General features: G+C 44.6%; 1 protein-coding gene and 1 pseudogene across 8 annotated transcripts in view; both read right to left on the bottom strand.

Moving 5' to 3' along the window:
* Positions 1–344: 344 nt before the first annotated feature.
* Positions 345–26,766, bottom strand: part of PTPRA (protein tyrosine phosphatase, receptor type A) — a 171,148-nt gene continuing 144,726 nt past the window's right edge. For all 8 annotated transcript variants that reach the window (XM_027559307.1, XM_027559301.1, XM_027559304.1 and 5 more), the window contains 13 exons: positions 20,695–20,731; positions 16,552–16,649; positions 15,157–15,276; positions 14,165–14,331; positions 13,536–13,671; positions 12,715–12,864; positions 11,206–11,299; positions 10,810–10,886; positions 10,189–10,323; positions 3,537–3,662; positions 3,306–3,457; positions 1,623–1,758; positions 345–981 (listed from right to left, as the gene is read on the bottom strand). In XM_027559307.1, coding sequence (XP_027415108.1) covers positions 907–981; positions 1,623–1,758; positions 3,306–3,457; positions 3,537–3,662; positions 10,189–10,323; positions 10,810–10,886; positions 11,206–11,299; positions 12,715–12,864; positions 13,536–13,671; positions 14,165–14,331; positions 15,157–15,276; positions 16,552–16,649; positions 20,695–20,731 — 1,503 coding nt within the window. In that variant the 3' untranslated portion in view covers positions 345–906. The remainder of the gene's footprint in view (positions 982–1,622; positions 1,759–3,305; positions 3,458–3,536; positions 3,663–10,188; positions 10,324–10,809; positions 10,887–11,205; positions 11,300–12,714; positions 12,865–13,535; positions 13,672–14,164; positions 14,332–15,156; positions 15,277–16,551; positions 16,650–20,694; positions 20,732–26,766) is intronic.
* On the bottom strand, positions 24,015–25,448 carry LOC113903327 (annotated as a pseudogene).

Genomic DNA, 26,766 nt, shown 5'->3' with positions numbered 1-26,766 from the left:
CTGCAGCAGAGCACCAAGGACTAGAGAGGTCAAACTGATCCAGAGCCCAAAGCCAAGCCACCCCTCTCCTCCATGCCCCTGCACTCAGGGAAAGAGCGAGGACTCAGGCTATCTTCCCTAGGGAGTGAGGCTGGCTAGGACGACTGCACCAAAGATATTCTGGGAGTGAAAGAAGGGTGTGGCAGCTACCTAAGAGGTAGAGGGACTGTGTATATTGGAAAAAAGGCAGACTGTGCCCTCTCTGCAGCCAGCTAAGACAGATGGGTAACAGTGGGCTAAGAGTGGCGCAGGAGAACCCAGCCCTGGTGTGACTGCCCCGGCCCACACAAAGGGAGAGACATTCCTCAGGGAGTCAAAGCTTTTATTACCTGATAATCCCTAGTGTGGTGCCAGAGATACCACTCTGGTCCCTTTACTCCCCATGGTGGGATATGGGCGGTATGAGAAGGGGTCAAGGGTAGAGAGGGGAGAGATTATTTACAGAGCAGGAGGGGACAGTGGTCTGACTGGGGGCACTGGGACAACCGATTTCCTCAAGAGCTCTAATAACTTTGTGCTTTTTTTTCTTAGTTAATGCCTAGCTACCTGGAATGAGTTTTGTGTTTCTTCTTTAGGAAAACATGTATTGATATAAACCAAAGAACAATCAAGCCCAATTTCCAGGCAGAGGATTTCATGATATCAATCCAAACATCACACTATTTAATTCCCCAATAAAACATTGGAAAAAGGACTATCAGTGCTAACACATTTACATATAAAATCTCCACCTAATAGGTAATAGAAGCCTATGTACCAATTTCTAAAACAGTTGTAAGATATATACACAATTTAGGGTATATTAACAAAACAGAATATTACAAAATATTAAAGGCAATTCTCCTGTCCACGGGGCCTCATTGCCTCTCACTTGAAGTTGGCATAATCTGAGAACGCGTCAATATATTCCTGCACCACCTTGTAGCAGAACTCATACTGTTCCTGCAGAGTGAAAGTTGGGGGAAAAGGCCAGGGTTACTGAAGAGAGCAATATATCTGCAGCTCCTGACAAACCCGTTCTTTAAAAAATGGAAAATTAATAAGCACTTTTGCATTTCCACCTGAACCCTGATCTGCCTGCCTGCAGAATTCTGACAGCATTCTTTTCTGGGCTGAGTGAAGCCACCTTCTCCAGAAAGCAGAGACTGGAGGTGCAGATGGTGGTTCTAGCCCTTCAGAGGTCAGACGTGAGTTCACATCCGAGCACATACTCAGTGCTTACTGGTCATCTAGACTGTCAAGAGAACTGCTGAAAGGGAGCTGAGGAAAGGAGGTAGTCCTGAGTTCTCCCCATCTCAGACCTGTGGAGAAGTGAAGAGCCCTGACAGGCACCCCTTCTAGTCTGCACTGAGGCCACCAGCATCTCTTACTGGTATGGGGCTAGGCTATGCCCCCAATGCTCTCCTGCCTCCCAAAGCTTATTCTGTTTTTCTGAGGCACCTTGAGGAAGAATGAGTCTGTGGTTACACAGCCTTCTCTCTACCAGATAGGCCCCTCAGAACAGCCTCCCCCTGAGCTGGCTCTGGCAGAGAGGAGCTGTGGATGGTGTGTGGTGGCATGGATAAATAGGCAGGGTAGCATACCAGTGTCTGGACCATGTGTGGCCTCTGCAGTCGCAGGCTCTTGACGGTCTGGAAGACATCCAAAATCCCCTCTGCTTTCACCCGTTCCAGGACTGTGCTCAGGGCACAGAAGGTCCCTGTCCGTCCTGCCCCCGCACTGTAACAAAGAGATACACTCATCACACCTGCGTGGTGCAAGGTAGCTAGAGAATCTGGGGTTAGCCAAGAGAGGGTGACCAAGGGAGAGAGGAGCATGGGACACTGAAAAGTGTGGGCAAGGAAGTGTTTTTCGAAGTCAAGGAATCCTTTTAATTTGTCAATCCAATGGGCTAAAAGCCATGTTTTCATCTCCATTTCTCATATTGCTAATAAGAATTAGCATCTTTTAAAAAAAAAAAATTAGCATCTTTTCATGTTTACTGTCAAATGGTATCAGCTGATATACTTTGCCACTTTTTCTTCTTATAAATGTTTTTTTGAATGATTTATTTTTGTATGTGTAATAAATTAGCACAGCTCAAATTTCAAAAGGTTCAAAACATATAAAGTCTCCTTCCTACGCCATTTCTCCATCCTTTCAGTTTCCTCCTGGGAAACAACCAATGTCATCAAGTCCTTGTGTGTCCTTCCAAAGATAATTTATGCATATACCACACATATTTTTTCTGTCTCCCACTGCTTTCCTCACTAAACAATAAATCTAGAGGACTATTCCAAACCAGTACATAAACAGATTCTAATTAATTTTCTGAAGCTCTGTAGTATAAGATGTATCAGAGCTTATGGAACCAGTCCCTTATTAATATGTTCAGATTATTTACCATCTTTAAAAAAAATTTTTTTTTTGGCTGTGCAGTGTGGCATGTGGGATCTTAGTTCCCTGACAAGGGAATGAACATGTGTCCCCTGCGTTGAAGCATGGAGTCTTAACAACTGGACTAACAGGGAAGTCCCTACCATCTTTTACTATTATAAATAGTGCTTCAATTCTCGTAATTACAATTTCATTGTGGCCATCTGAAGAACATTTACTGGGTCATTTCTAGAAGTTCCTTTGCTCATTATTTTATCTTCAGAACAAATTTGCAGAAATTTTAAAAATATACTTTCTTCCCCTTTAAGAGAGATTCCCTTCTCCCAATTATAAAAGCAATACAAACACATGGTAAAATTTTATTTCTAAAATGCAGTCTCAAACAATGTGCCCCAAACTAAATCCACTCCCTCCCCCATGAGTTCTCATACTATCTTTCTTCTGTCAGTGACACCAGCATAACTATAGCCAGGCTAGGACACCCCTCTTTTTCACAACTATGTCTTATTCATTTTTCTTCAAACTGTTCTCTAAATCGTTGCCCTTTTCTCTTTTCCTATGTTTCTTAAGGAGGCAGGCCTTCCCATGTTGCGCAGCTGGTCTTCCCTACTGTCGGTCTCCCCTTTGTTCCCCTTCCCCAGCACTATTTCCTGCCCAGCATCTTAACTTAGAGACTGTTGTTCCCTAGCACTGGAAGTGTCGAGTTCAAACTCCAAGATCTTCTCTTATCATCTGGGCCTGTCCTAGTCATCAAACTTGATTGCCATGTCTCACCAACATCCCACTCTTGCCTGGCTTTCATCAGAGTCTGATAGAGGCTCCCATCTCGCCCCTCTGCCTGCCTTTTGTGTCTTTTTCTCTCTTCTCCCTGAGGGCTGGGGTGGGCGTACCTGCAGTGCACGGTGATGGGGTGGTTCCCTGACTGTTGCTGCTGCTTCTGCACGGCTGCAATGATGCTGATCATGCCCTTTCCATCACTGGGGATGCCCACTTCAGGCCAGCCATGGAAGTGGAACTGCCGGATCTGCCGGCTCTTGTTCTCCTTGGGAGGAAGGAGGATCAGAGAGGTAGGTGCAACCCTGCTTTCCCTATGGGAGGAGCCCACCCACCAGGCATCTTACCCTGGTGTTGGTGACCAGGAGGTCTCTGACGGTATAGCTCTCACATTCTTCCTCCTTCTTCAGCTCCACTGTGATGTCTCCATATGACACCAGTCCATCAGAGGGCCAGTACTGGGCACATTTCTCCTGGGGGACAAATGGGAGAGGTGAGAGGCTGAGAATACCACATGTGGTAAAAGCAGGGCTGCTCTATGAGCAGACTGCTCCTCTCAATACAGTCCTTCTTACACCAACACACTTCTTCCCCAAGGTATCAAAAACTCAGGGTCATTCTATTACTTACCATCACTGTAATTAACTTCTGATCCTCAGCAGGACATCCATATTTAACAACTTAAGTCTACCAATCACTTAAGAGATAATCACTTAACCTTTTACTGTTACTTATTTATAGTCTAATTTGCAACACTGACAGGATTTATGAAGACTTCTGACCATCAGCTCATAGCTGCATCTAACGTTTAATGGCAGGGTGGAGGGAGAGGAGGAGTGAATGTCTTTGTTCCGATTTCTTCTCCCCCCGACCCTCTTGAGGTGCTGCCACATTTGTAGTTGCTTATACACGTCAGATTGCTAACCCAGAAAAAAGCACCAGCTATGGCGCTTCAGAGCCCGGTCCACAGTGTGTTTTCATCCCTCTCCTCTTCAACTCTCTGCAGTGGCACCTTACAATCGCTAGTTCTTGTGTTTCTGTTCTTGTTAGCACAAGCTGGTTTACTGCGTTGTCTCTGCTTGCACCTGGCTCAGTTCCTTCTACAGCACCTTGCACACTGCCTGCATCTAGTAGGTTCTCAGTAAGTATCAGGGCCCCAGGTGGTGCTAGTGGTAAAGAACACGCCTGCAATGCAGGAGATATGAGACACAGGTTAGATCCCTGGGTTGGGAAGAGGCCCTGGAGGAGGGCTAGCATCCCACTCCAGTATTCTTGCATGGAGAATCCTATGGACAGAGGAGCCTAGGGGGCTATAGACCATAGAGTCGAAAAGAGTTGGACATAACTGAAGTAACTTAGTATGTAAGCAGTAAGTATCTGGTAAATGACTTTTAATGTCTATAGAACAAGCCAGGGTATAAATACATAAACAAAATAACAGTTATGCTGTCCTTTTTTCAGAGCATTTTAGGCGATATCCTAGATCCTGTTGACAATTTAAAGATACTCAGCCATAAATATACTCTATGCTCTATGTTCACTAGGAAAGATCTGGGAAAATTAAATACAAAAATAAAAATCACCAATAGTTTCTCAGTCCAAATAAAATCAATATTAAAAGTCCAATTTAATGACTTTAAAAAATATTTATTTGGCTGCGCTGGGTCTTAGTTGCGGCACAAGAGATATTTATTTGCAGCATGTGGGATCCAGTTCCCTGACCAGGCCCCCTGCACTGGGAGCTCAGAGTCTTAGCCACTGGACCACCAGGGAAGTCCCTTAATGACTTGCTTTTCATATGTGTGATCATTCATTACCCCCTTTATAAATGACCCTTAGCTCATTTTAAAACACAGGATTATTAAAGTGGTAGATCAAGGAAATGCCATAGAGCAGTGCTTTTCAATATGTGACTAGGAGCCCTGGGGATACCCTGAGAGTCAGAGCTCTGGACCCTCTCTTCAACAGAACAGTTTTAGAAAAGTCAAACCTAATTTAAGTTTTTGAAAAACCAAAACCCTTAATTAAGGCTCACCTTAAATGAGACTATGCTGGTTTTCAGGGATTCATGGGCAGAATGAGCTTTAAAACCATTAGAAATACTAAGATACAAAGGGCTTGACAGCAACAGACTACAGGAGCCAGAATCACACTATGACAAGAAGAAATTATTAAGGTTCCATACTTAACAGCCTTCAGATATTTTAGATCTTCTTAGTTTAGGCAAAGAGGCATAACAGAGAAGAAAAGGGGCAGCCTGGAAGGAGGACTCCCAGGGATGTACCACTGAACCATTAAGAGTCCCCTCTTCAGGGAGTTCCTTGGTAGTCCAGCAGATAGAATTCCATGCTCCCACAGCAGGGGGCACAGGTTTGATCCCTGGTTGGGGAACTAAGATTCCGCTAGCTTTGTGGCATGGCAAAAAAAAAAAAAGTTCCCTCTTCAAACTATGGACAAAGAGTTGGTCAACAGTGAAAGCATGTAGCCAGAGCAGGCTGACTAATGGGGACAATCTGCCATGATTATCTGTGGCAGGCTCGAAAAATCAGATTAGTGCTACTGTAGGGTGAATGTCAAGGTGACACAGCTACTCCGGGGAAGCAGGTATCGTGTGCTGAGAAAAAACAAGCACACTTCTGGGGATAGGATTTAAGGAATGATATAAGATAAAGAGAAGGCACATAAGGTGATTTTAGATGTTGGACCAATGGCAGGAAATTATCCTACTCAGCCAGGTGAAGGCTTACTGAATTTAGCTTCTGTGTGGGCTCCACAACAGAAACAGAAGAATCAGGTGGGGCTTAAATGGGACTTGACTCCCATGGTGCCGCTCAAGGGTGTGGGGAGACGTATGGCAAAAAGAGCTGTAAGAGAATCCAGAGCAGGGGCCAGCAGTGCCAGTGCCCACTGTTTCCCAAGGCTAACATGCCTTGGTGTCCTGCTGAGAATGGAGACATGAGAGCTGAGTTGGGGAATGCAAGGCTGACAAATATGGGACCCTGCTCTCAAGGAGTAGAGGCTAAGACTCATCTCAGAACCCAAGCTCCACTCTGCATGTGAGGGCCAAAGGGGATGAGGGAAAATGGCAACTAGAAGACCTAAAAGAAGCAATGGAAACAGAGAGGAAGAAGGACCCAATTCAAGTCTTGGAGTGGATACCTCAGGAAAAGTTTCTAACTTTTGTACGCATGGGTAGATTTTCCCTCAAGATAAGGAAGCTCAAAGAGGATTTTTAAACAAGGAATGATATATTTAGATTTATATTTTCAAAAACATGCTGGCCTCCATGTGGAAAAGTGACTAAAAGGGGATGGGAATGGGAGTAGGCGGACTGGCTGCCAGGCTACTTAAGTGATGGAGGAGAGAGATGATTGTCTATATTGGGGTGACAGGAGTTACACTGAAGAGAAGTGAATATAATACTCAGCCTATGTCAAGACTCAGTGACAGACTGGTTGTGAAGAGTAAGAAAAGGAGAGGAATAAAGGTAACTCCTAGACTTCTGATATGAGCATCTGGGTGAAAGGTGGTACAGTGTACTGAGATGGGTAAGGATGGAATGAACCAGTGTGAAGGAAAGGAGGAAACCAAATTTTACTTGGGGCATATGAAGTTTGGGATTTTTAACAGACACCCATGAGAAGATATTACATAGCTATGTGGTCAACAGCTGGGAATGCTGGTGGTTTATTTGCTAAGTCATGGCCAACTCTTGCAACCCCATGGACTCTAGCCTGCCAGGCTGCTCTGTCCATAGGATTTTTCTAGGCAAGAGTGCTAGAGTGGGTTGCCATTTCCTTCTCCAGGGGATCTTTCCAATCAAGGGATCGAATCCAAACAACTGGGAAGGTGGGGGGGAGGGGGTAATTGGGCTAGAGGCATAGATGTGAGAGTTCCTGGCATATAGATAGTATTTAAAGCCACAGAACTGGATGAGATCCCCAAGGAAGTGTGTCAAAAGGGAACAAAAGTGGGTTAAGGCCTCAGTGTTGGACATTCCAATAATTAGAGGTCATTCAGAGGAGGAGGAAGTCACAAAAGAATAGCAAAGGAGCTTCCAGGCCAGTGAGTACAGGAGTGACATCATGGAAGTCAAGGGAAAAAAGTGTTCTGAGGATGGAGTGTGTGCTGGCGTACAAAGGAACTGCTACAAAGGAACCAGAAAGATAAGAAAAGAGAAGTAACTTTTGGATTGTCAAGATGGCAGTCACTGGTGACCTTGACTGAAGTAGTTCCCAGAGGACTCAAGCCTAGAAGGATGAGGAAGCTGAGAAGCTGAAAGACAAAGGTAGATGGATCACCCACATATAAACATTGGCCTCCAAGAACAGAGACAGGAACAGGAACCAAAAAAGGGGCAGCAAGCCAGGTGTTGGAGTCATCACTGGATGAGAGATCAGAAATGAGGAGTAGGTGTTCAAGTCTAGTAGATGAATGCTTGGAAACTTGCAAACTATGTAATCTAAAATTTACATTGTTGGGTTATGGACTCTAGGTATTGGAATCCCCAAAGAAGTGGAAACAGAGAAGTTTTTCAGTCTTTTCTCCTGCTGTCTTTGTTTACCTTCCTTCCACTACATAGCACTAAGTCTCTTGCTACGGTCTAGGGCTGACAACAGTGATGGGGATACAGAACTCTGTGGGCTGGGGTCTGATGCGATCGTGTTTTATTGTCTCTCTGGAGAAGTAGAATGTGTCCTTGGGTTGAGCTGACCCCATGCAGAAACTGCTAGGACTGCTCTGATCATGGTCCAAGCTGCAGCTGATGAGGGAATTCAGGCCTTACCAAACATCTTGGTGGACCATTATAGTTAAAATGATGGAGAAAAATAAAACAGGGAGAAGAGAATTTTTGGTTTTAATTCCTTTGGAATTTTAATATATACAGAATTTACATTTTTGGATCAGATGTTTTCTCTGGGAATTTAAACAGGGGGTGGGGAGTGGTCTTAAAGGAGACACTCTTCACTGTCTCATTTAAGCTTATTGTGTTAGTATCTCTTGAGAGCTACACCTGACAAGACGAATGGGAGGTGGAACATAAAGTAAAATTTTCTCTCAGAGGCCAATGAGGCTGGTAAAGAATGTTACTATAACCTGTACTGATCCATTTCAGAAGCTTCTGTTTCACTGGCCCTAAGACAGAGCACAAGGCACAGCGCTAGTAGGCAGGGGGGAATGGGCCACACCACCTGAGACCAGTGTGTGCATGCCCCCTCTCTCCCCACCTCTACCCGTAAGAAATGTTTCCTGCCTCTCTGCCCTGTACTCTTACTAGGTCTGCTTCAAGGATGGAAAAGCCTGAAAAATCTGACTAGACAGAGTCTGAGGTATTCACTGGGCCACTTTTTATTACGGGGCAGTGGACAGAGAATGTGCTTGTCACTCCAGCATTTTCTGCCTACTCTTTGCATCTGACTGCCACAGATCCAGGGGGCAGAAGTGTGGCATGTAGGTCCCTATTTGCATATTCCATCACAGCTTATCAGAGAGAGTCAGGATACTGCACCTCATTCCTGACAATAAAGGAGCTCATCCCCCAACTGGCCTTTATTACACAGGTGTACACTTCCCCCAAATTTCTCACCTCATCAGTATTGTTATTAATGATAGAGGAAGATCAAAGATCTATTATGTATGTCTGTTGATTAGGTACATGATACAAATCCAGGAAGAGAAATCTTTCAAATTTAAATGATTAAATTTGAAGAAAATCTTGACAAATCAGAACATCAGGTAAGCAGATACAAAGCCTGTATCAAGGTTAAAATAAACAAACTGTCCAAGTACAGAATGGGAATGATGTGGTTTGGAACAATTAACAAAAAATGTGTTTAAATCCCCGCTCCCCAGGCCCAGTTCAGTCCAGTAGCATCCCTGTGGCAGCGTCCTCTCTGCTTTTGGCTTGCTCTTTTCTAATGTGTCCTTCTAACTGCAGTCAGAGAGATTCTAAAAAACTTACAAATCTGAGACTGTCAAGGGTTCTTAAACTGCTTTACAAAATTCAAACTCTTCACTCTGGCTTAGAAGGACCTTCTCCCCAGGGCCCTTGCTGGCCTCTTCTGCTTGTTCTCTCGATTGTGCCCACTGCTAAGGCGTCATGAAGCAACCATTTACTGCACTGTCATCCACAGCAGAGAGAGTGTGAACATAATAAGCACTATCTGAACAAAGACTGGGCCTCTCTGTAATACTGGGAGAGGTGGGGTGGGAAGTGGACAGAGAAAGAGCGACCCCTGAGATTGAACGTACTCAGCAGAGGCTTCAAGGTTCTGACTCAGGAATGGTGTTTGAGATTTCCTACACTGAATGTGAGCTGGCCTAGGGGCCTCTAAGGTCCCTTCATATTCTGAGTTCACTGACAATTCTAATTTTTAATTGACTCAGGGCTTTTAAAAAAATATTTCCTTGTTATTGACTGTAACTTGTAAGTTTCTTGCTTCTGGAAAAAGAAAAAAAGCATGTGGTATATAAACAGGTCTATAAACAGGTCAGCAAATGTGCTATGGAACTAGCTATTGGATATATATGAAGAAACCATAATATTATTCTCTGTCATCCAATTAAAAAATAAGTTTCTTGTTTTTATTTCTCAAATTCTATTGTTTTCTTTTGGGCAGTTGGCAAAGAGGTGACCCATCTTCCCATCAGTCTTCTGGTTAATTTCTCTGGCTTGGAAGGCTCCTTAAGGGACTTCACACAAGCTCCGATGGAGCTGCAGTCTGACTCTGTATCCCTCATCTTGCTAGCTCTGCTCTGCCCATGGAGGTGGGGTGTAGCAGGTACAAAGCTAGGCATGAGGAGACTGTATTTAGAACAGAAGTGAGAGGTTTGGGAATCGAATGGAAACTCAGACCAGTCCTGAGAGAAGCTGACTGTTCAAATACCAAGAGGCTGGGCAATGGCTATTTTATTAAATCAAAGAAAAATCCTCTTAGCTTCCCCCCCTCTCCCTGCCTTGTTGCTTGTCTCCCACAGCCCAGGATCTTTTGAACTCACCTGGCCTCTCTCCTCCAGTTCTGTTAGCATCACGATAGAGCAAGATTTCCACTCCCAAATCATTCGCCAGAAGTCCTCAATTGTGTGGAACAGAGGGCCTTGGCTGGCGATATAGGAGTCCTTCTGCCGGTACCCCTATGAAGGCCAGGTCAATGTGAGATGACATGTGAGTAAGATGGTTTGATCACGGAGGGGCTAGTAGAGAAGACAGGCCACTGGGCTGGGGAGGGGGCTGCCTAGAGGCAAACAAATCCCAGGCAGAGCTCCTCTTTGGCCAAGGACCAAATTCTGGATGGCACACTGGTTTCCTTGCATGAGGGTGAAGGAAGTGGGGCTGGGGCTACGATGAGCACAAATGGGAAGGTCCAGAGGTTAGTGTTTTTAGCCTTTGGTTTGTGCTGTGAACTTTTCCTTCCAGCTCTTACATTGGTGTTTACCCTCTGTTACCCCACCTTCTACTCTTGGGGGGTCTGACAGACCTAGTGCACAGGAAGGGTATCAGTTCTGCATTTGATGACTGACTCAAAGACCATCCTTTCAAGCAGTGAGAGGGCAGCACTGCAAGGCCCAGCCCAATCTCCATGAAGTGTTGGGAGCTCAGGGGACACTGCCACAACTTACATCAATGAAGGATGCGTTCACGTAGTCTGTGTTCTCCTCACCCCTCTTAACTGGAATGATCACTCTGTTGAATTCATCTGCAAGAAGGACAGCAGCTTGTGGCTCCCCAGCATCACCTGTCCTCTCCTCCCTCTCTTTTCATCTATCCCCGCCTCTTCTCAGGCTCTGGGCAGACGTAATTCCAGCTGGGTAACAACATGCCTATTCCTATCCCAGGAGGCAGAAAACTTTGGCCTTCCTGCTCTTTGCAAAAGCCACTGAAGAACTGGGAGCAATAAGAGACAATGTCATAATTCTTGTCTCCAAGCTGATCATTAACTAGTACAGAAGAAGGCTGAAGGGTTAAGGGAAAGGGGGATGGGCATTAGGGCTTTGGGGTCAGGAGAGGGCTCTTACATGGAATGATCTGTAAAACCCTATTCTTCTTCATGTTGGCTGGAAGGTTTCCGGTCCGCATCTTGTCGTTCTGGATTTTGATCGATGTTAATTTCTGAATTGGGAAGGGGAAGGGAAACATTACTGGTCTCAGTAACTGAACTTGACAAGATTATGTCTGTCACTGGACCTGCATCCAGGCCACACTGGTTGCACACTGCTCTTCTCATCAGAGCCCTGATCTCCATTTCCACATGCTCTTATCAGACCATTGTTTTTTCAACTTTAAGATCAGTGAACAAGACAAGAACGTCTGGGAAACACTGCTTTCCAGGGCCCTGTGGACCACTGTGTTATTTCCTTGGACTGGCACTTTTATGATCCTGGAGCAAGGAATCTAGTGTGCCCTTCCTCCCTCCCTCCCTGCTGTTCTATTCCCAGAGGCTGTCTTACCTTCTTTAGAAAAACCTTATTAAGATGGTTTCTTCTCCTGATTCCAAGGTTTCTTCCTGATCTTTGCTACTCAAAGTGTATCCTATAAACCAGAAGCATCAGCCTCATCTTGTCAAATATGCAGAATCTCAGGCCCCAACTCAGAGTTGCTGAATCAGAGCCCCGAGGTAACCTCTTAGTTTCAGGAGTGCTTATGGAAAGTGGTCCTCCCCGTCCCAACCCAGAAATCTCTTGCTTCTGGGAGCACTTTTATTGCTGAGACTGTGACACATCCCATAAATGTGTTTAGAACCATTGTCTATCTGAATACGGCAGGGTCAGCAACCTACGGTCTATGAGCCAAGCTGGTCTACTGATTGTAAATGAAGTTTTATGGAAACACTGCCGTGTTCATTTGTTTACATGGTATCTATGGCTGCTTTTGTGCTAAAACATTGCAGAGTTAAGTAGTTGTGAATAGACCATATGGCCTGCAAAGCCAAAAATATTTATTCTGCATAAGTTTATTCCTGCTGTACATTGTAATCACCTGGGAGGGGCAGCTGATGGACTTAAAAAAAAACAAACCACTGCCTGTTTTTGTTTCTTCACCCACTCCCTAAATGCAACCCAAGTGATTCTAACATGCAGGATTGAGAATGACTAGGGTATGAGTCCAGTACTTTTGCCTAGAAAATCCCATGGATGGAGGAGCCTGGTAGGCTGCAGTCCATGGGGTCGCTAGAGTCGGACACAACTGAGCGACTTCACTTTCACTTTTCACTTTCATGCATTGGAGAAGGAAATGGCAACCCACTCCAGTGTTCTTGCCTGGAGAATCCCAGGGATGGGGAAGCCTGGTGGGCTGCCGTCTATGGGGTCGCACAGAGTCGGACACGACTGATGCGACTTAGCAGCAGCAGCAGGAGCAGCAGCAGGGTATGAGTAACGGGCCACAGACACACCTCCCTAACTATCCACATGCCTTGAAAGAGGATTTACCATTTGTTGGTAAACTCAAAAGCAGTCAAACATTCTGTATGCCGCAGGTCACACAGATCCTTCTTTCTGAAAGAAGACAGTTCAGCTCCAACTCACCTTAAACTCCTCCTCTAGTCCATTGTTGCTGGTCCCTGGGATTTTGTTATAAATTTTCTGCAGATGTGTTTCTAGAGAGGTGACTTCCAGTTCTGTATCCCCATATAGATAATGCTCCAGAAGGGCTTGGTATATGAAGACGTATTGCATCTGAAATATGGATGATGCAGAGTTCCTAGTTACACACTGGTGGTGCCGGAGCACTCTCTCCCACACTCCTGTTTCACTTCAGTCCACTTCTTTGATCCCAACACATATAAAATGATTTGCTCTTGTCCAAATTCAAGGAGGTAGGACTCAAAATGCCTGAGTCCCTCTAGGGGTGCTTAAACTTGGGAGGGAGAGTCCTACTCTGATACTCTCCTGGAGAGAAGGACAGATCCAATCCATTCATTCATCCATATCCAGAGCATAGATGGATAGACTGAGGGGCTGTCAAACCCCAGTGACACAGAAAGCCCATGCCAGCCCTCTTCCCAGTGCTGTGCCCTCTGCACCCCATTCCCTAACCAGAGTTGATCACACTGCTGCTCCTGGACCTGGCTGAGCTGTGTCACCACTCTGGGGCAATGGCTCTTCCCTTAGGACCTGTTCCATATCCTTAGGGCCTAGTGCAAATGACATCTGCCCATCTTCCTGACTCCCCGAGGGCACACCCTTCTCTGTGCTCCATATTCTTTTACTACATAATTTATAAGGCCCTTTGTCACACTGTATGATGATCATTTACAATAACCTGGGAGATTGAGTAATCTACGAGGTGGATAGATGTTTTGGTCCTAATATGCCCCCCACCTTTGTTTCACACACAAACCACTCACGTCTGTTTGCACCATCTGGCAGCGCTGTGCCCGGATCCGGCTCACAAAGCCATAAACATCCACTTTCCGCTCTGTATGCATCATATCCAGCATGGCATCGATGACAACAAAGGTACCTGTACGTCCTACACCCGCACTGTGGCCAGAGAGCAGGAGTATTACTGGGATGGCTAGCATGCCTTGGGGGAACACAAAGGGAGGGGGAAGCACAGGGTAGAGCTCTTTCTTCAAGCCTTTACATTCTAATTCTGTATGGAGCAGAGCTGGGACTCTCATGGAACCAACAACCCCACTGTATTGTGAACTCCTTACCTCGAGTTATCAGGACCAGGGACACTTAGAATGGTCTGCAGAGTCCACGTACACAAGGCAGCACTCAACTTAGCTTTCTGGCTTCACAGCAGTGGTCCCCTCACCCCCAATCTTGGAGGACTGCCCTTCCCTCTTTCTTCAAGTGCTTTCCACCTAGCACCCAAACTTGAAGAGTCTCTCTGGCTGCTGCTCTGGGGCCTAGGTAATTCATCTGCTCTGTGCCAGCCTCCTTGGCCAGGGCTCCTATGCCTGCCCTGCTCTCAGTGTGAGAACAGAATGTGGTATGAGTGGGGAGCCAAGGGTCAGGCCACACTGACCTGCAGTGTACCACGATGGCCCCTGCATACTGAGGGTTACAGGCCTTCACCTTCTTAAGGAACTTGAGCATGCCAATCGGTGTGAAAGGCACCCCAAAATCTGGCCAGCTGGTAAAGTGGAACTGAGTGATGAGGCGCTGTGGCTTTCTGTTGGTCACGTCGCCCACCTGTGAATTGAAGAGATCTTGCATGTTGGCCCTGATACCCTGGGGTAGGGCAGCACCAGGGGAAGGAGGGTGAGACTGAAGGGGCCAGGGCCAGCTGTAGCTGTCACTGACAATGGGGAAGTGAAGAGTAATAAACTTCTCAAGAAAACAATTATCCTCCAATTATAAATAAATAAATTTTTTAAAAAATTAAAAAGAAAAGTTTTAACCATGGACAGAGAACCTTCCCAGGAACCCCATAGGGTAGTCAAGGCTGTTATTGTTATTTATTTCTACAGACATGGAGTGTGAAACTCAAAAAAGTTAAATGACCTGGTTATGGTCCCAGGATTAGTAAAAGGCAAGGTCAGAACTAAAGTGCAGGTCTCCTAATTCTTGGTAAGCTCTCTTTTCACAGCAGCACACTGCCCTCAGCTGAAGGCAATCTTTGCTCAAGCCTCCAGGGTCACTCTGAAGGGTCAGAAGCAGGGCCCACATCCTTGATGTCAGGAGTCTTTGGGGTAAGAAAGGAGATGAGTCAAGTACCCAGAAGATTACACTACCTCCTGACACACCCAGTTGATACTTAAGATGACCAAACTCCACCTGAGTAATACTTTTTCTCCCAGTCATGAAAATGTTCCTCCCTTGGCTTTGATCAAAACGGGGGGAGGGGGGAAGATAAAATTCTGAGAGCCTTGATCTCTGATTTCAGAGTCCAAACATACTGCATGCTCAGTGACTCCTGACCACCCTGAGTAAGAGGGGGATGACCCAGCCTGTTCTGCCCTCTTAATGGTCAGCAGATCCTAAATGAGAACCAAGAAAAGAGGCAGTAGACAGTACCTGTTGAATGCAGAACTTTCGTACTGTGTAGTCCACCAGCACGGTCACATCCTCTACTGACACACGGATATTCCCGTAAGTCCAGCAGCCTTGGTCTGGCCAGTACTGGGCACACTTACACTGGAAAGGAACAGACATGCATCCCCCTGACTTCAGGCCTCCCACCCCTAAAGGAAAGGACCACAAAAGCCCAGACTGAAATCTTCAGAAAGCCTTCTGGCCTTTTCTCACACCTCTGTCAGCTGCAGACTTTAACTGTTTCCCTTTTGTTCTTTGGCTGTGCCATGCAGCTTGCAGGATATCAGCTCCCCGACCAGGGACTGAACACAGGCCACAGCAGTGAAAGCCCGGAATCCTAATCACTATGCTGGCAAGAAACTCCCTGTTCTTTTTTTAAGTTCTTCAGTTTCCATCCCATTTAGCACAATCTCTTAACTTACACATAGCCCCAGCCACATATTTCCTCATTCTTTCCCAACTCTAGTGTTTCAATTCAGGGCAAATCAGAAGCCATTTTATGTATAAAATCTGTACTTCCACAATATTCCAGGTCACGCTCTAAGGGCAAGTCCACTGATCCCCTGGAAAAAGCAAGCTGCTATGAGGAAGTCACTAGGATGGATTGATACAGACTGTAAACTTGCCATGAGAGGCCCAAGGCCTTCTCTGGGGATTAGGCCTTGAACAGCTCCCAAGAGCCACAGGTAGGGATGGAAGAAACGAACTTAAAGTCCAGCTCTAAAGCTAACCCTCCTAAGCTGATCAACACACCCAACAGCCCAGCATGGGTATTAGATTGACTCCGGCGCCATCCTGGAGAGAGACAGTCATGAATTGGGATTCTTCTCTGGGGCCTGATTCAGGACTCAGGATTGGTGCTGGCTGTGGCCCAGTGATGGAGCTGACTAGGCATGGACTTAGCAGTCACAGAAAGAAAAGGGCCAGTCAGAAGCTTTGCCTGAAGGATGAGGTCGGGGTTTCACATTTCCTTGGGCCCAAACAGCTCCCTCTGCTGACTCGGGAGGAGGGACAGAAAGAAAACAAAAGCAAGAAACCCAGGGGAGTGAGGGACAAGAGAAGCCAGGGGAGAAAAGCCTCACTGAGGCTTTTCCTTGGCTAATGGTCCAAGTCTTTCTTCTAAGATGTTTTGGATCTAAGGTGAGTTATGTTACCAAACACAGGCCGTGTCCTAGGAATATCCCTCAGATCATCGAAGGCGTCCAGGCCACAGGAAAATGTAGTGGGCACCCTGGCCTGGAGTCTGTCTGGATGAATGACTGGCACAGAAGCCAAAATAGGTGGACACCCTAGGCTCAAACACAGAACACCAAAAAAGCAGTCCCTCTGTTCCTCATGCCTGTATCAGAGGCCATTCTATCTAATTTCTCCACTCACCTCCTTTCTCTCCTTCAGATTGGTCACCATGACAATAGTGGCTGTGTTTTGTTCCCAGATCATCCTCCAGAAATCATTCACCGTTTCTTCCTTTGGTCCTACAATAACCAACAGCAAAGATGAGAACACACAGCAAGAGGAAGAAGGATGCTGGGAAATTAGGAACATTCATTCCTGATTTTTGGAAGCCTGTACCCACATGTCCCCAGTTAATTATAGAATCCATCTACCCATCCACCCACCTACTAACTGAACATTTCCACCATGTATGTGTCAGGTACTTCAATAGGAAGTGAACTGGGGGTGTGAAGTTGTCAAAATAAAAAGAGACCCATACAATGTTTCCCAAGGATACTACAGTTGAGGATTAGGAATCATGACTCCTACTGAATACCAGTGTTAAGGGCAAGATAGTGAGCTACGTGCTTTATATCTCATTTACTCTTCTTATCATGCTGTGAGGTGAGTATCGTTAGTGAAACAGGTTGGGTAAATTTCTTAGGCTGAAATTTAAAATTTACTTCCTATACAGCCTTTTCCAGAAAGCCACTAAAAGGGCATAAATAAAGAAAAAAGTGGGATCTAATATAGGACAGAGACTAACAGAATCCCCAGGGTATTGGAAAAGGGAAGGCTCAGGATAATTACTCTGCTAGAGGTTAAAGGGCAATCAACCCAGAATGGAACGAAAGAAGGTTCTAGAAGGATCCCAAGAGAAAAACTTAAAAAAATTAAACCTCATGTATCTGAGGGTACCAAGAGAAAATATGTATTTCCAGCAAAGAGTTTGGAGGGGAAAAAAAAAATCAGTGCTAGGTATATACAAAATTAAGTAAATAAGGAAAGAAGGTAATTATTAACACTTGGGAAAGAAGAAAACCAAAAACTGTATCCAATTAAAAAAAAATCATATAATACTATGTGCTTTAGCTGTGAATAACACTGGCCTAGTAATAAGAATGTAAATAACAAGTATTATCTTCACTCCAAATTGTGATTTAACTCCACTGGGAGAATAGGGAAAAGGGACACATCTGAGTGTGATGTAGTTTGTAAGATTTAATAAGTTATGTAGTAATACAATAGGGCTTCCCAGGTGGCGCTAGTGGTAAAGAACCCACCTGGCAATGCAGGAAACATAAGAGAGTCCGAATCCTGGGTGGGGAAGATCCCCTGGAGGAGGACACAGCAACTCACTCCAGGATTTTCGCCTGGAGAATCCCATGGACAGAGGAGCCTAGGGGTACAGTCTATGGGGTCGCAAGGAGTCAGACATGACTGAGCTATTCAACAGCAGCAGCAGCATGCATTAGTATAAGAAGAGGTCAACAGATAAAAATGGTTGAATTAGACTAAAAAGGTGAAGATAAAATTTTGAGGGGAGAACTTGTTTCTATAGATCTTGTAATACCTTTTTTGACTTTCTTCAAGAAATTTTGTACTCCCTTTGGTAAAAAGAAAAATATTAAGACGAGAAACAAATCATGTCAGAAGTGGACACATGCCAGAAAGATGTACAGAGGGAAACTGTTTCACTGCCTGGTAAAGTTAGGAAAAATCTCCTGAAGGAGGTGACATCTTAGCCATGTGTTAGGACAGATAAAGCAGACGTGAATTTAGAAAGGAGGCGCAGGGAGAAGAGGCACTCCAGGCAGAGGGGCCGGGGGCTAACAGTGTGAAACACACATGGGCTGAAGGTGAGCTCACTGTGTTGGCGGTGTGGAGGAGAGAAGACGAAGCTAGGAAGATAGGTGAGGTACCAGAATCTAAAGAGCTGGAGGCCAGGTCTTTACAAAGGCTTGTTTTACAGATAATGAAAAATCATTATAGGATGTTCATGCGAGTCTGACAGAAGTTTTACATTAAGGAAGGTCATTCTGGTGGAAGAAATGCAAGGAACAAAGCTAGGGCCTACAGGGATCAATCAGTGAGCTACTGCAACAGAACGAGAAGAGCTGAGAGCAAGGGCGCGTGTCAGAGAAGGCCGATTTTGGAGATAGAAACCCGAGGACTAATCGTATTTAAAGCAAGGGACAGGTAGGACATCTGAATGATCCTAAATTAGGCTTGGTGATTAGGTCTCCAAAGAAGTTATGAGAAAAAGCAGCTCTGGGCTGAGGAAGTCACATTTCAGCTTCTGATGTTGAATCTAAAGAGTTTGTGAGAGTATTCAAGTGGAGGGGCACAAAGTTAGTTTGAAAATGTGGCTCCAGAGCTCAAGAGAGGCAGCAGCCAGTCAAACAGAGGTGGGTATTAGATGAACTCTCTCAAAGAGGGGGTGGGAGTGGGGAGTAAAGAAGGGGTAAAGAATTCTGTGTAAACACAGAATGCTGGGGATCTTTGAGCATTATTCAAGTTCAGACAGAACAAAAAGCTGAGGAGGCAGAAGAATGGACAGAAATGTGCCACGAAAGACAAGAATGGAATTTTAAAGAAGTAGCCATCTACAATTTTCAAGAGAAACTATATTTAAGATGCAGAAAGAAGAATAACAGCTAGAGAGAGAATACTTAGAGAAGTGAGAAAAATCAAGAGAACAGAATGTCTGGAAATAACAGAGTTTCAAGAAGAGCGAAGTTCTGTGAAGTTCAAGAGGGAGTCTGAGAAAAGGCCCACAAGGAAATCAAAGGTGACTAAGAAATATTTTAGCATCAAAAAGGCACCATGACAAACAGAGGAAGAGACTGTATGTGGCTGTTGGTGCCAAAATCACTGAGTAGGTGGCAGATGAGCTGGGCCTTGGAGAGTGGCCCTGAATCGACAGATGGCTATAGAGGGAGGGTAGTGGGGCTTGGTTAGGCAAGGGCCAGGCCCTGGTGGAAGATTCAAGAGCAAGGAGGATATAAGGCTTTTCCTGACCACTCTACTTTATTTTATCTCTATCCCTATTTTACCATGCTCACAGTACTGTCCAACAGAATTTTAGGCGGTGATGGAAATGTTTCATATCTGCACTAATACGGTAGTCTCTAGTCACTGTGACTAGTGTGACTGAGGAACTGAATTTAAAATTTTATTTAATTTTAATTATTTTACTTTGGCTGTACCATATGGTTTGCAGGATCATAGTTCCCTGACCAGGGATTGAATCCATGTCCTTAGTGGTGAAAGTGCAGAGTCCTAACCCACTAGACTGCCAGGGAACTCCCTAAAATCTTGTTTTAAATAGCCACTTGTGGCTAGTAACTACTGTATTGAACAGAATAGCCACTTACCAAAGTTTCTGTTTATTTTGCTACAAATTATCCTCTAGGGGTAAAGAACCCGCCTGCCAATGCAGGAGACTTAAGAGATGTGGGTTTGATCCCTGGGTCAGGAAGAGCCCCTGGAGAAGGAAGTGGCAACCCATTCCAGAATTCTTGCCTGGAGAATTCCATGGACAGAGGAGCCTAGGGGGCTACAGTCTACAGGGTGGCACAGAGTAGGACATGACTGAAGCAATTTAGCACAGCACGGCATCCTCTACCAACTAAAGGCTCCTTAAAGGCAGAGACCATACTCTATTTTATTCCTGTACATATTTCCATCACCTAGGCCAGTGCGTGGCACACAATAAATGGTCAATAAATATTTGTTGAATGATTAATTAAATGGGCTTTGATGGACCATAATAACATCAATTACTTCACAGTGCTACAAACATCAAGATATTTTTTGCTAGGATCCTAAAAGTGAGGACACTTATTAGAACTTTACACTGTGGAAATGTGTACAGAGCATGTATAGCACATTGGGTCCCTGATTTGAGGGTTTTTAGACCACTTTTCTGTGAATAATAGTAGAGCTCAGGCCCATGAATGGGTGGAGATGAGTCAGACTGGACCTTTGAGTCTCTAATCCTCTTTAGAGAAGCTCACTAGACTGTGTTGTGAGTGTGTGTTGTGTGTGTGTGTGTGTGTGTGTGTAGTGTTCTCCAGTATTTTTTATGTACATATAAAAAAGAATTTATTTCAAAGGACCCCTGGACACTAAATCATCAAGATGAAGCCCCTTAGTTAGAAACCTGCAAGGTAAATTGCTTTTCTTTCAGGTGGTAATAATTACAGAAGCTAATACAGTCTGTGTAATCTATTTAGGATTTGGAAGAAAAAACCCAAGCCCATTCATGGTTAAACCCAAGAGTAAAAAATTATCTTATTTTACCTTGTGCAGCAATGAATTTGTTCTTTTCCTGGTAGCCCTGGGAGTGGGGTAGGGGGAAATAGAGGAGAAAAAGAAAGTGAAAATCCAAAAATGGATAAGAATGAAATTCTCCAGACTCCCAACCAGTTTACAAAGCCTCCCTTGTGAAAAGGGCCAGGCAATTAACAAGAATTTCTGTTCTAGAAATTTTCAAGGTACTGATGTTTGAAACAACATCAAGCTTTGGATGTTGTTGTTTTTCAGTTGCTAAGTCATGTCCGACTCTTTGCAACCTCATGGACTGCAGCATGCCAGGCTCCTCTGTCCTCCACTATCTCCCAGAGTTTGCTCAAACTCATGTCCATTGAGTTGGTGATGCTATCTCACCATCTAATCCTCTACCGCCCCTTCTCCTTTTGCTTTCAATCCTTCCCAGAATCAGGGTCTTTTCCAATGAGTTAGCTCTTTGCATCACATGGCCAAAGGATTGGAGTTTCAGTATCAGTCCTTCAAATGAATATCCAGGATTGATTTTCTTTAGGATTGACTGGTTTGATCTCCATGCAGTCCAAGGCACTCTCAAGAGTCTTGTCCAGCACCACAATTTGAAAGCATCAACTCTTCAGCACTCAGTCTTCTTTATAGTCCAACTCTTACATCCATACATGAGTATTGGAAAAACCAAAGCTTTGACAATACAGACCTTTGTCGGCAAAATGATGTCTCTGCTTTTTAATATGCTGTCTAGGTTTGTCATAGGTTTTCTTCCAAGGAACAAGCATCTTTTAGTTGGATAGCAGGAAGCAAAGCTTACATGGTCTAGGCAGTCTTCTTAAAGTGAATTATTAATGAACACTAGTATAAGAACATCCAAATAACAACTACTAGGCTAGATCCCATGGACGGAGGAGCCTGGTGGGCTGCAGTCCATGGGGTCTCGAAGAGTTGGACACGACTGAGTGACTTCACTTTCACTTTTCACTTTCATGCACTGGAGGAGGAAATGGCAACCCACTCCAGTGTTCTTGCCTGGAGAATCCCAGGGACGGGGGAGCCTGGTGGGCTGCCGTCTATGGGGTCGCACAGAGTCGGACACAACTGAAGCGACTTAGCAGCAGCAGCAGCAGGCTAGATCCTGTTTTGATGCTCTCTCAGCTGCTGACAATCTGAGTCTTAGTGTTAATGGATAGGAAACTTCCAAGTCAGAAGCATGTGAGGCTGAGCCCACACTAAGAAGGTAAAAAGTCTTTTGCTTGATGATGCTTCACCCAGGTGCAGAAGATTTCTGGGAATAGTCCATGGGTATGGTTAACAGCTCCCAGGTGTTTGACAACAGGGTTCTCCTTTACCGGAAATGGGAGACAAAGAAGCCAAGCAGCCTGGGGACATCACTTAATAAGATATCATATATTGTCATACATATATATATATCTTAATAAGATTTATATATCGTATACTGACACATATATATGGAATCTAAAAAGATGGTACTGATGAATTTATCTCAGGGCAGCAATGGAGAAAGACAGAGAACAGATCTATGGACATGGTGGGGGGAGGAAAGGGGAGGAGGGAGAGGGTAAGATGTATATAGAGAATAACACGGAAATTTATAATATGTATATAAAATAGACAGCCAATGGGAATTTACTGTATGACTCAGGGAACTCAAACAGAGGCTTTGTGACAATCTAGAAGGGTGGAACAGGGAGGGAGATGGGAGGGAGGTTCGAGAGGGAGGGGACATGGATGTAACTATGGCTGATTCTTGATGTGTGACAGAAAACCACAAAATACTGCAAAGCAATTATCCTTCAGTTAAAAAAAATGATAAGGATCCTCTGAGAAACTGACACTAGCAGTAACTTTCTTTTTCAGTATTTACTGTTTAGTCACACACCTTTTCAACCTCATTGTTTAAATGTAGTGTTCACTTGAGAAGTCCTAGGTAAATGAAAAAATCATTTGATTTAAAGATTGTAAATACCTCTGTTTTTTTCAGACAGCATTAAGATGGGCAATGAGGGCAAGACAGTTTCATGGATGGGACACCATGTCACACCAAGGTGACGATGTGAAATACAAGTCTGCAAGGCAGTGGCAGAACTGCTGCTCAGCACTGGAGAAAGCTTTAGGCCTCAAGATGGAGATGTTCAGAATTAACAAGAAGCTTATTAAAATTTTTATTTAGAAGAGCAATTTAAGTTTTTCCAAATATTTTTAATCAGTAGAAGATGAAAACTGATAAGACCTTAATTCAGGATGCTGCACTTTGGTTACAGCACTAAACGTGTAATTAAAACCGAGAAGTTCTTAGATTATGTTAAGCTATAATATATCCCCGCTCCAGGAGAAGTAGCTGCCAAACTCTCACTGGAGTGTGTGGGTCATGAATAGCTTAAAAGCACAGTTGGAGGGTCCGGCCCGCAAGTGCTTCCTGCTCCATCTTCATTAGGAGTGTGCTATATATTCCCTATGAAAACATGCCTACATAATGATATGGTGATATTGCTTAACCAATAAGGTAAAACTAGAATGAGGCCAAACTACTGATCTTCCCTGTGTTATATTCAAGGGAAAGAAGAAATGTGGCTCCCGAGATCTTGAGACATCTTTGGATTCTGAAAGTCAAATGCCAAGTTGGCTCCATGTGGCATCTACATTTCTACCAGTTTAAAAACAAAAACAAAACACTTCTAAAAAAATCCTGTAAATACTCTTAGACACCTAAGAGTAAGTGAGGAAACTGGTCTCTCCTAAGACTTCAGGCGGAAAGCCCAGCTGCCACCTGTTCCACTGTCTATTTCATCTTCTCTTGTTAACAATGTCAGGTTCACTTCGGACCTTTGTAGTCTCCAAACCACAGGTCCCACCCCCTCCCCAACTGCTGCCACCATTCCCTGGTACCTGACACCACTTCTCTTTAAGATTCATGTGTGATCTTGGTTCTCTGTGTGCACAAAGGGCTCAGTAAGTGATTGCCAGGACTGGGAATGTTGATAAGAAGATTCTTTTGGGGGTAAGCAAAAAGTTCTAAAACTAATAGGCAATAGCTAAGAGGTACAGTGTTTCTTTTCTGCGGTGATGAAAATGTTCTAAAAGTGATCACTGTTGCACATATCTGTGAACAGACTAAAACCAGTGAATTGTAAACTTTAAGTGGGTGAAAATTATGGAATGTGAATTACATCAATAAAGCCATCCTAGGTGGTATGTGATAAAGAGGCTGCCTGCCAATACAGGAGACCTAAGAGATGTGGGTTTGATCCCTGGGTCAGAAAGATCCCCTGGAGAAGGAAATGGCAACCCACTCCAGTATTCTTGCCTGGGAAATCCCATGGAGAGAGCAGCCTGGCAGACTACAGACCAAAGGGTCGCATAGTCAGACACGACTGAAGCAACTTAGCATGCAATGGAAGCATTAACTTGGTAAACTTACTAAAATTCAAGGAATTCTATTGTTTCAAATGTCTGAATTACTGTTATATAACACTTACCAAACCCTATTTTTTCTCCCAACATGATTGAGGTATAGTTTATATAAACTTACCTTATATACCTCAGTCATGCTGGGAGAAAAAATAGGGTTTGGTAAGTGTAACTGGCAGCCCACAACAAATGGCCTCAATGTGCTTCAGCAAAGGCTGCTGTCTGACCCTCCCAGTCCAGAGCACATGTGCTCCCTCTTTCCCACTGGATCTCTCATCTGCACTCAACTCTGCTGACCACTGAACACCCTTCTCCATGCTTTTCTTTGTCCTCTGAGATGCTCTTCTCTCCTGGTCTTCTGTCTCACTCACGAGCACCTCTTGCCCAGTGCGCCTTGGCAGAGGTTTTTGGACTCCCTGTCTCTAATGGCTTTGGAATCTCTCTCCTGAGCTCAGATCAATGCCCAACTATGCTGGATACATCCACATGAATCACCCTATACTTTTTTTTTTTTAATACAAGAAAGGCACAGGTTGGTTTTCTTTCCCCATAATTAATTTTTCACAGCATCTCTCCAATCACAAGTATTACAAATGAAAGTGAAAAAAATCACATTTTATAGATTTTAGATTTGTCTTCAGCATTTAGTTCAAATCTCACCATCTTCAAAAAACATTTCTCTTGCAAAACTCATCAGCTAAAAGTTCTACCCAGGCAGTAGGAAGATGGTCTTTGCTAGTCCATGGCTATTCTTCTGCCATTTTCCCTAACCAGTTAGGGTTGAACAGCAGAGTGAGGCACAGATGGTGGGGGTGAGGGGAAGGGACACAAGGGCTAATTTCCCCTAGTACAAGATGGCATCTGAAGCTTGATGGAAGAGCAGAACTGGAGAGACCCGAGGAAGGGTCCAGGCCCTGTATTCAGTCAGAGTCATGGCTGGGAGTGGAGGAGCGGGAGGAGGTATGTCGCCTGCCATGCTTGTGGTGTTTCTGCTGCTTTTTATGATCGTTCTTCATTTTCTTCTGCATCCTTTGTCTGTCACCATTCCTGGTGCTACCATGCCAGGAGCCAATGGGTTCACAGGATACATGCCAGGGGCAGGTGGTGGGTATGGGCAGGGGTAGAGACCTGAGGGCTGGCATCCTAAAGACCCTGGTTGTGGCACAGGATAACAGGGCCCACCAGGGAGAAGAGCTGGATTCCCCTGGGGTGCTCCTGGGGGAGTGGGAAGGTGGGCCTAGAGGAAAGGTAGTGTTGGCGGATGGTGGATGAGCAGGATTGCAACCTTCAGGGTGCTCAATGTTAGGCAGGTGTGGATGTGGCCCTGGCTGCCCAGCACTGGGATTTCACACGTTCAGTGTTTCCTCCAGCTCAGGTCAATATACTCTACAGAGTATCACGCTATACTCTCTCATACATAATCGATCACCACGTCCTACTAAATTCTACCTCCAAAGTCGTTTTTACTTTGATAATTCTCCAACCCTTCTACCCTCACCATCCAGAGCCTGATACTGTAACAGCGTCTAACTGGCCCTTCCTAAGTCCATGCTGCACACAGTAACCTGAGTGATCAATATTCAAATGTGGCCATGTCACTCCTTATCTTTAACACCTTTCAGTGTTATCCCACTGCCTAGAATAAAAACTCAGCTGTACTGAAAATTTGCAGATATTTTAAGGTAGCTCAATCAACATCCAGTCCCACCCACTAACAGCCTGACCTCCTTTCTATAGAGGCTGAGAAACTAAAAGCTGAATTCCCCAGACTCTCTTGCAGCTCTGTTCAGCCTAAGAACTCAGTTTCTTCCTAGTCCCACATAAGACTTGGGACAGAAGTGAGTAATGTGAGACGGTGACTGCTAAGAAGATGTAGTCTCTGGGCAAGCATGGCAGCAGAAGCATTGAGTTCTTCTGAAGCAGCTGTAAAGGAGTTCCACTCCGAGAGTCATACGGGGCAGCTGGGTACATCTATGGCTGCTCTGTTCCTCACTGAACACCACCTTGCAACTCTCCCACAGATTCTGTAAGCTACCTAGTATCTAATAATAAACCCCTTCTGCTTAAAAGAATAGAAAGCTGACACTGCTGTCTGAAACTAAGAACCCCAACACACACCTGACATTCAGCACCTTATAAGACTGAGCTCCTACCAATCCCTCAAGCCTCCTTCCTTCCCACCTTGTACCTCATAACTAAGACTACTATTTCCAGTCTCTGACTTCACTCTTACTTTTCTTTTTGCTTTAAAATTTCTACCTGTCTTTCTTCTCTTGAATGTAGACTTACCCTTTAATATTCAGCTCTACTGGATCACCAGGTTGGCTGAATGTTTCCTTCTCTTAAGTCCCAAAGAATCTGGCAGTATCTCCTTTGCACATGTTGCACACTAAAGATAATGATCTACCTGTAGGTAGATCACACTAGGGACTACATCCTATCTCTGTAACCTCTAAGCCTATCCCCAGTGCTTAGCACACAAAAGGTGATCAAAAAATGTTGCTTGAATTGAATAAACCTAAATCTTCTTTAAGCCCTGACTCTTACTCATGGTTCACCATAGCTTTTTCTTGCGTTTCTACTTTCACTGAATTTGTAAGTGCCCCCAATTTAACCTCTTCATCTGAACTTTCATTTCACCTATTAATAACCTCCAATAAACAC

This window comes from Bos indicus x Bos taurus, chromosome 13 (assembly GCF_003369695.1).
Source record: "Bos indicus x Bos taurus breed Angus x Brahman F1 hybrid chromosome 13, Bos_hybrid_MaternalHap_v2.0, whole genome shotgun sequence".
NCBI classification, from domain to species: domain Eukaryota; kingdom Metazoa; phylum Chordata; class Mammalia; order Artiodactyla; family Bovidae; genus Bos; species Bos indicus x Bos taurus.
The sequence above is the reverse complement of the archived record's forward strand: the minus strand, read 5'-3'. Positions and strand labels throughout refer to the sequence as shown.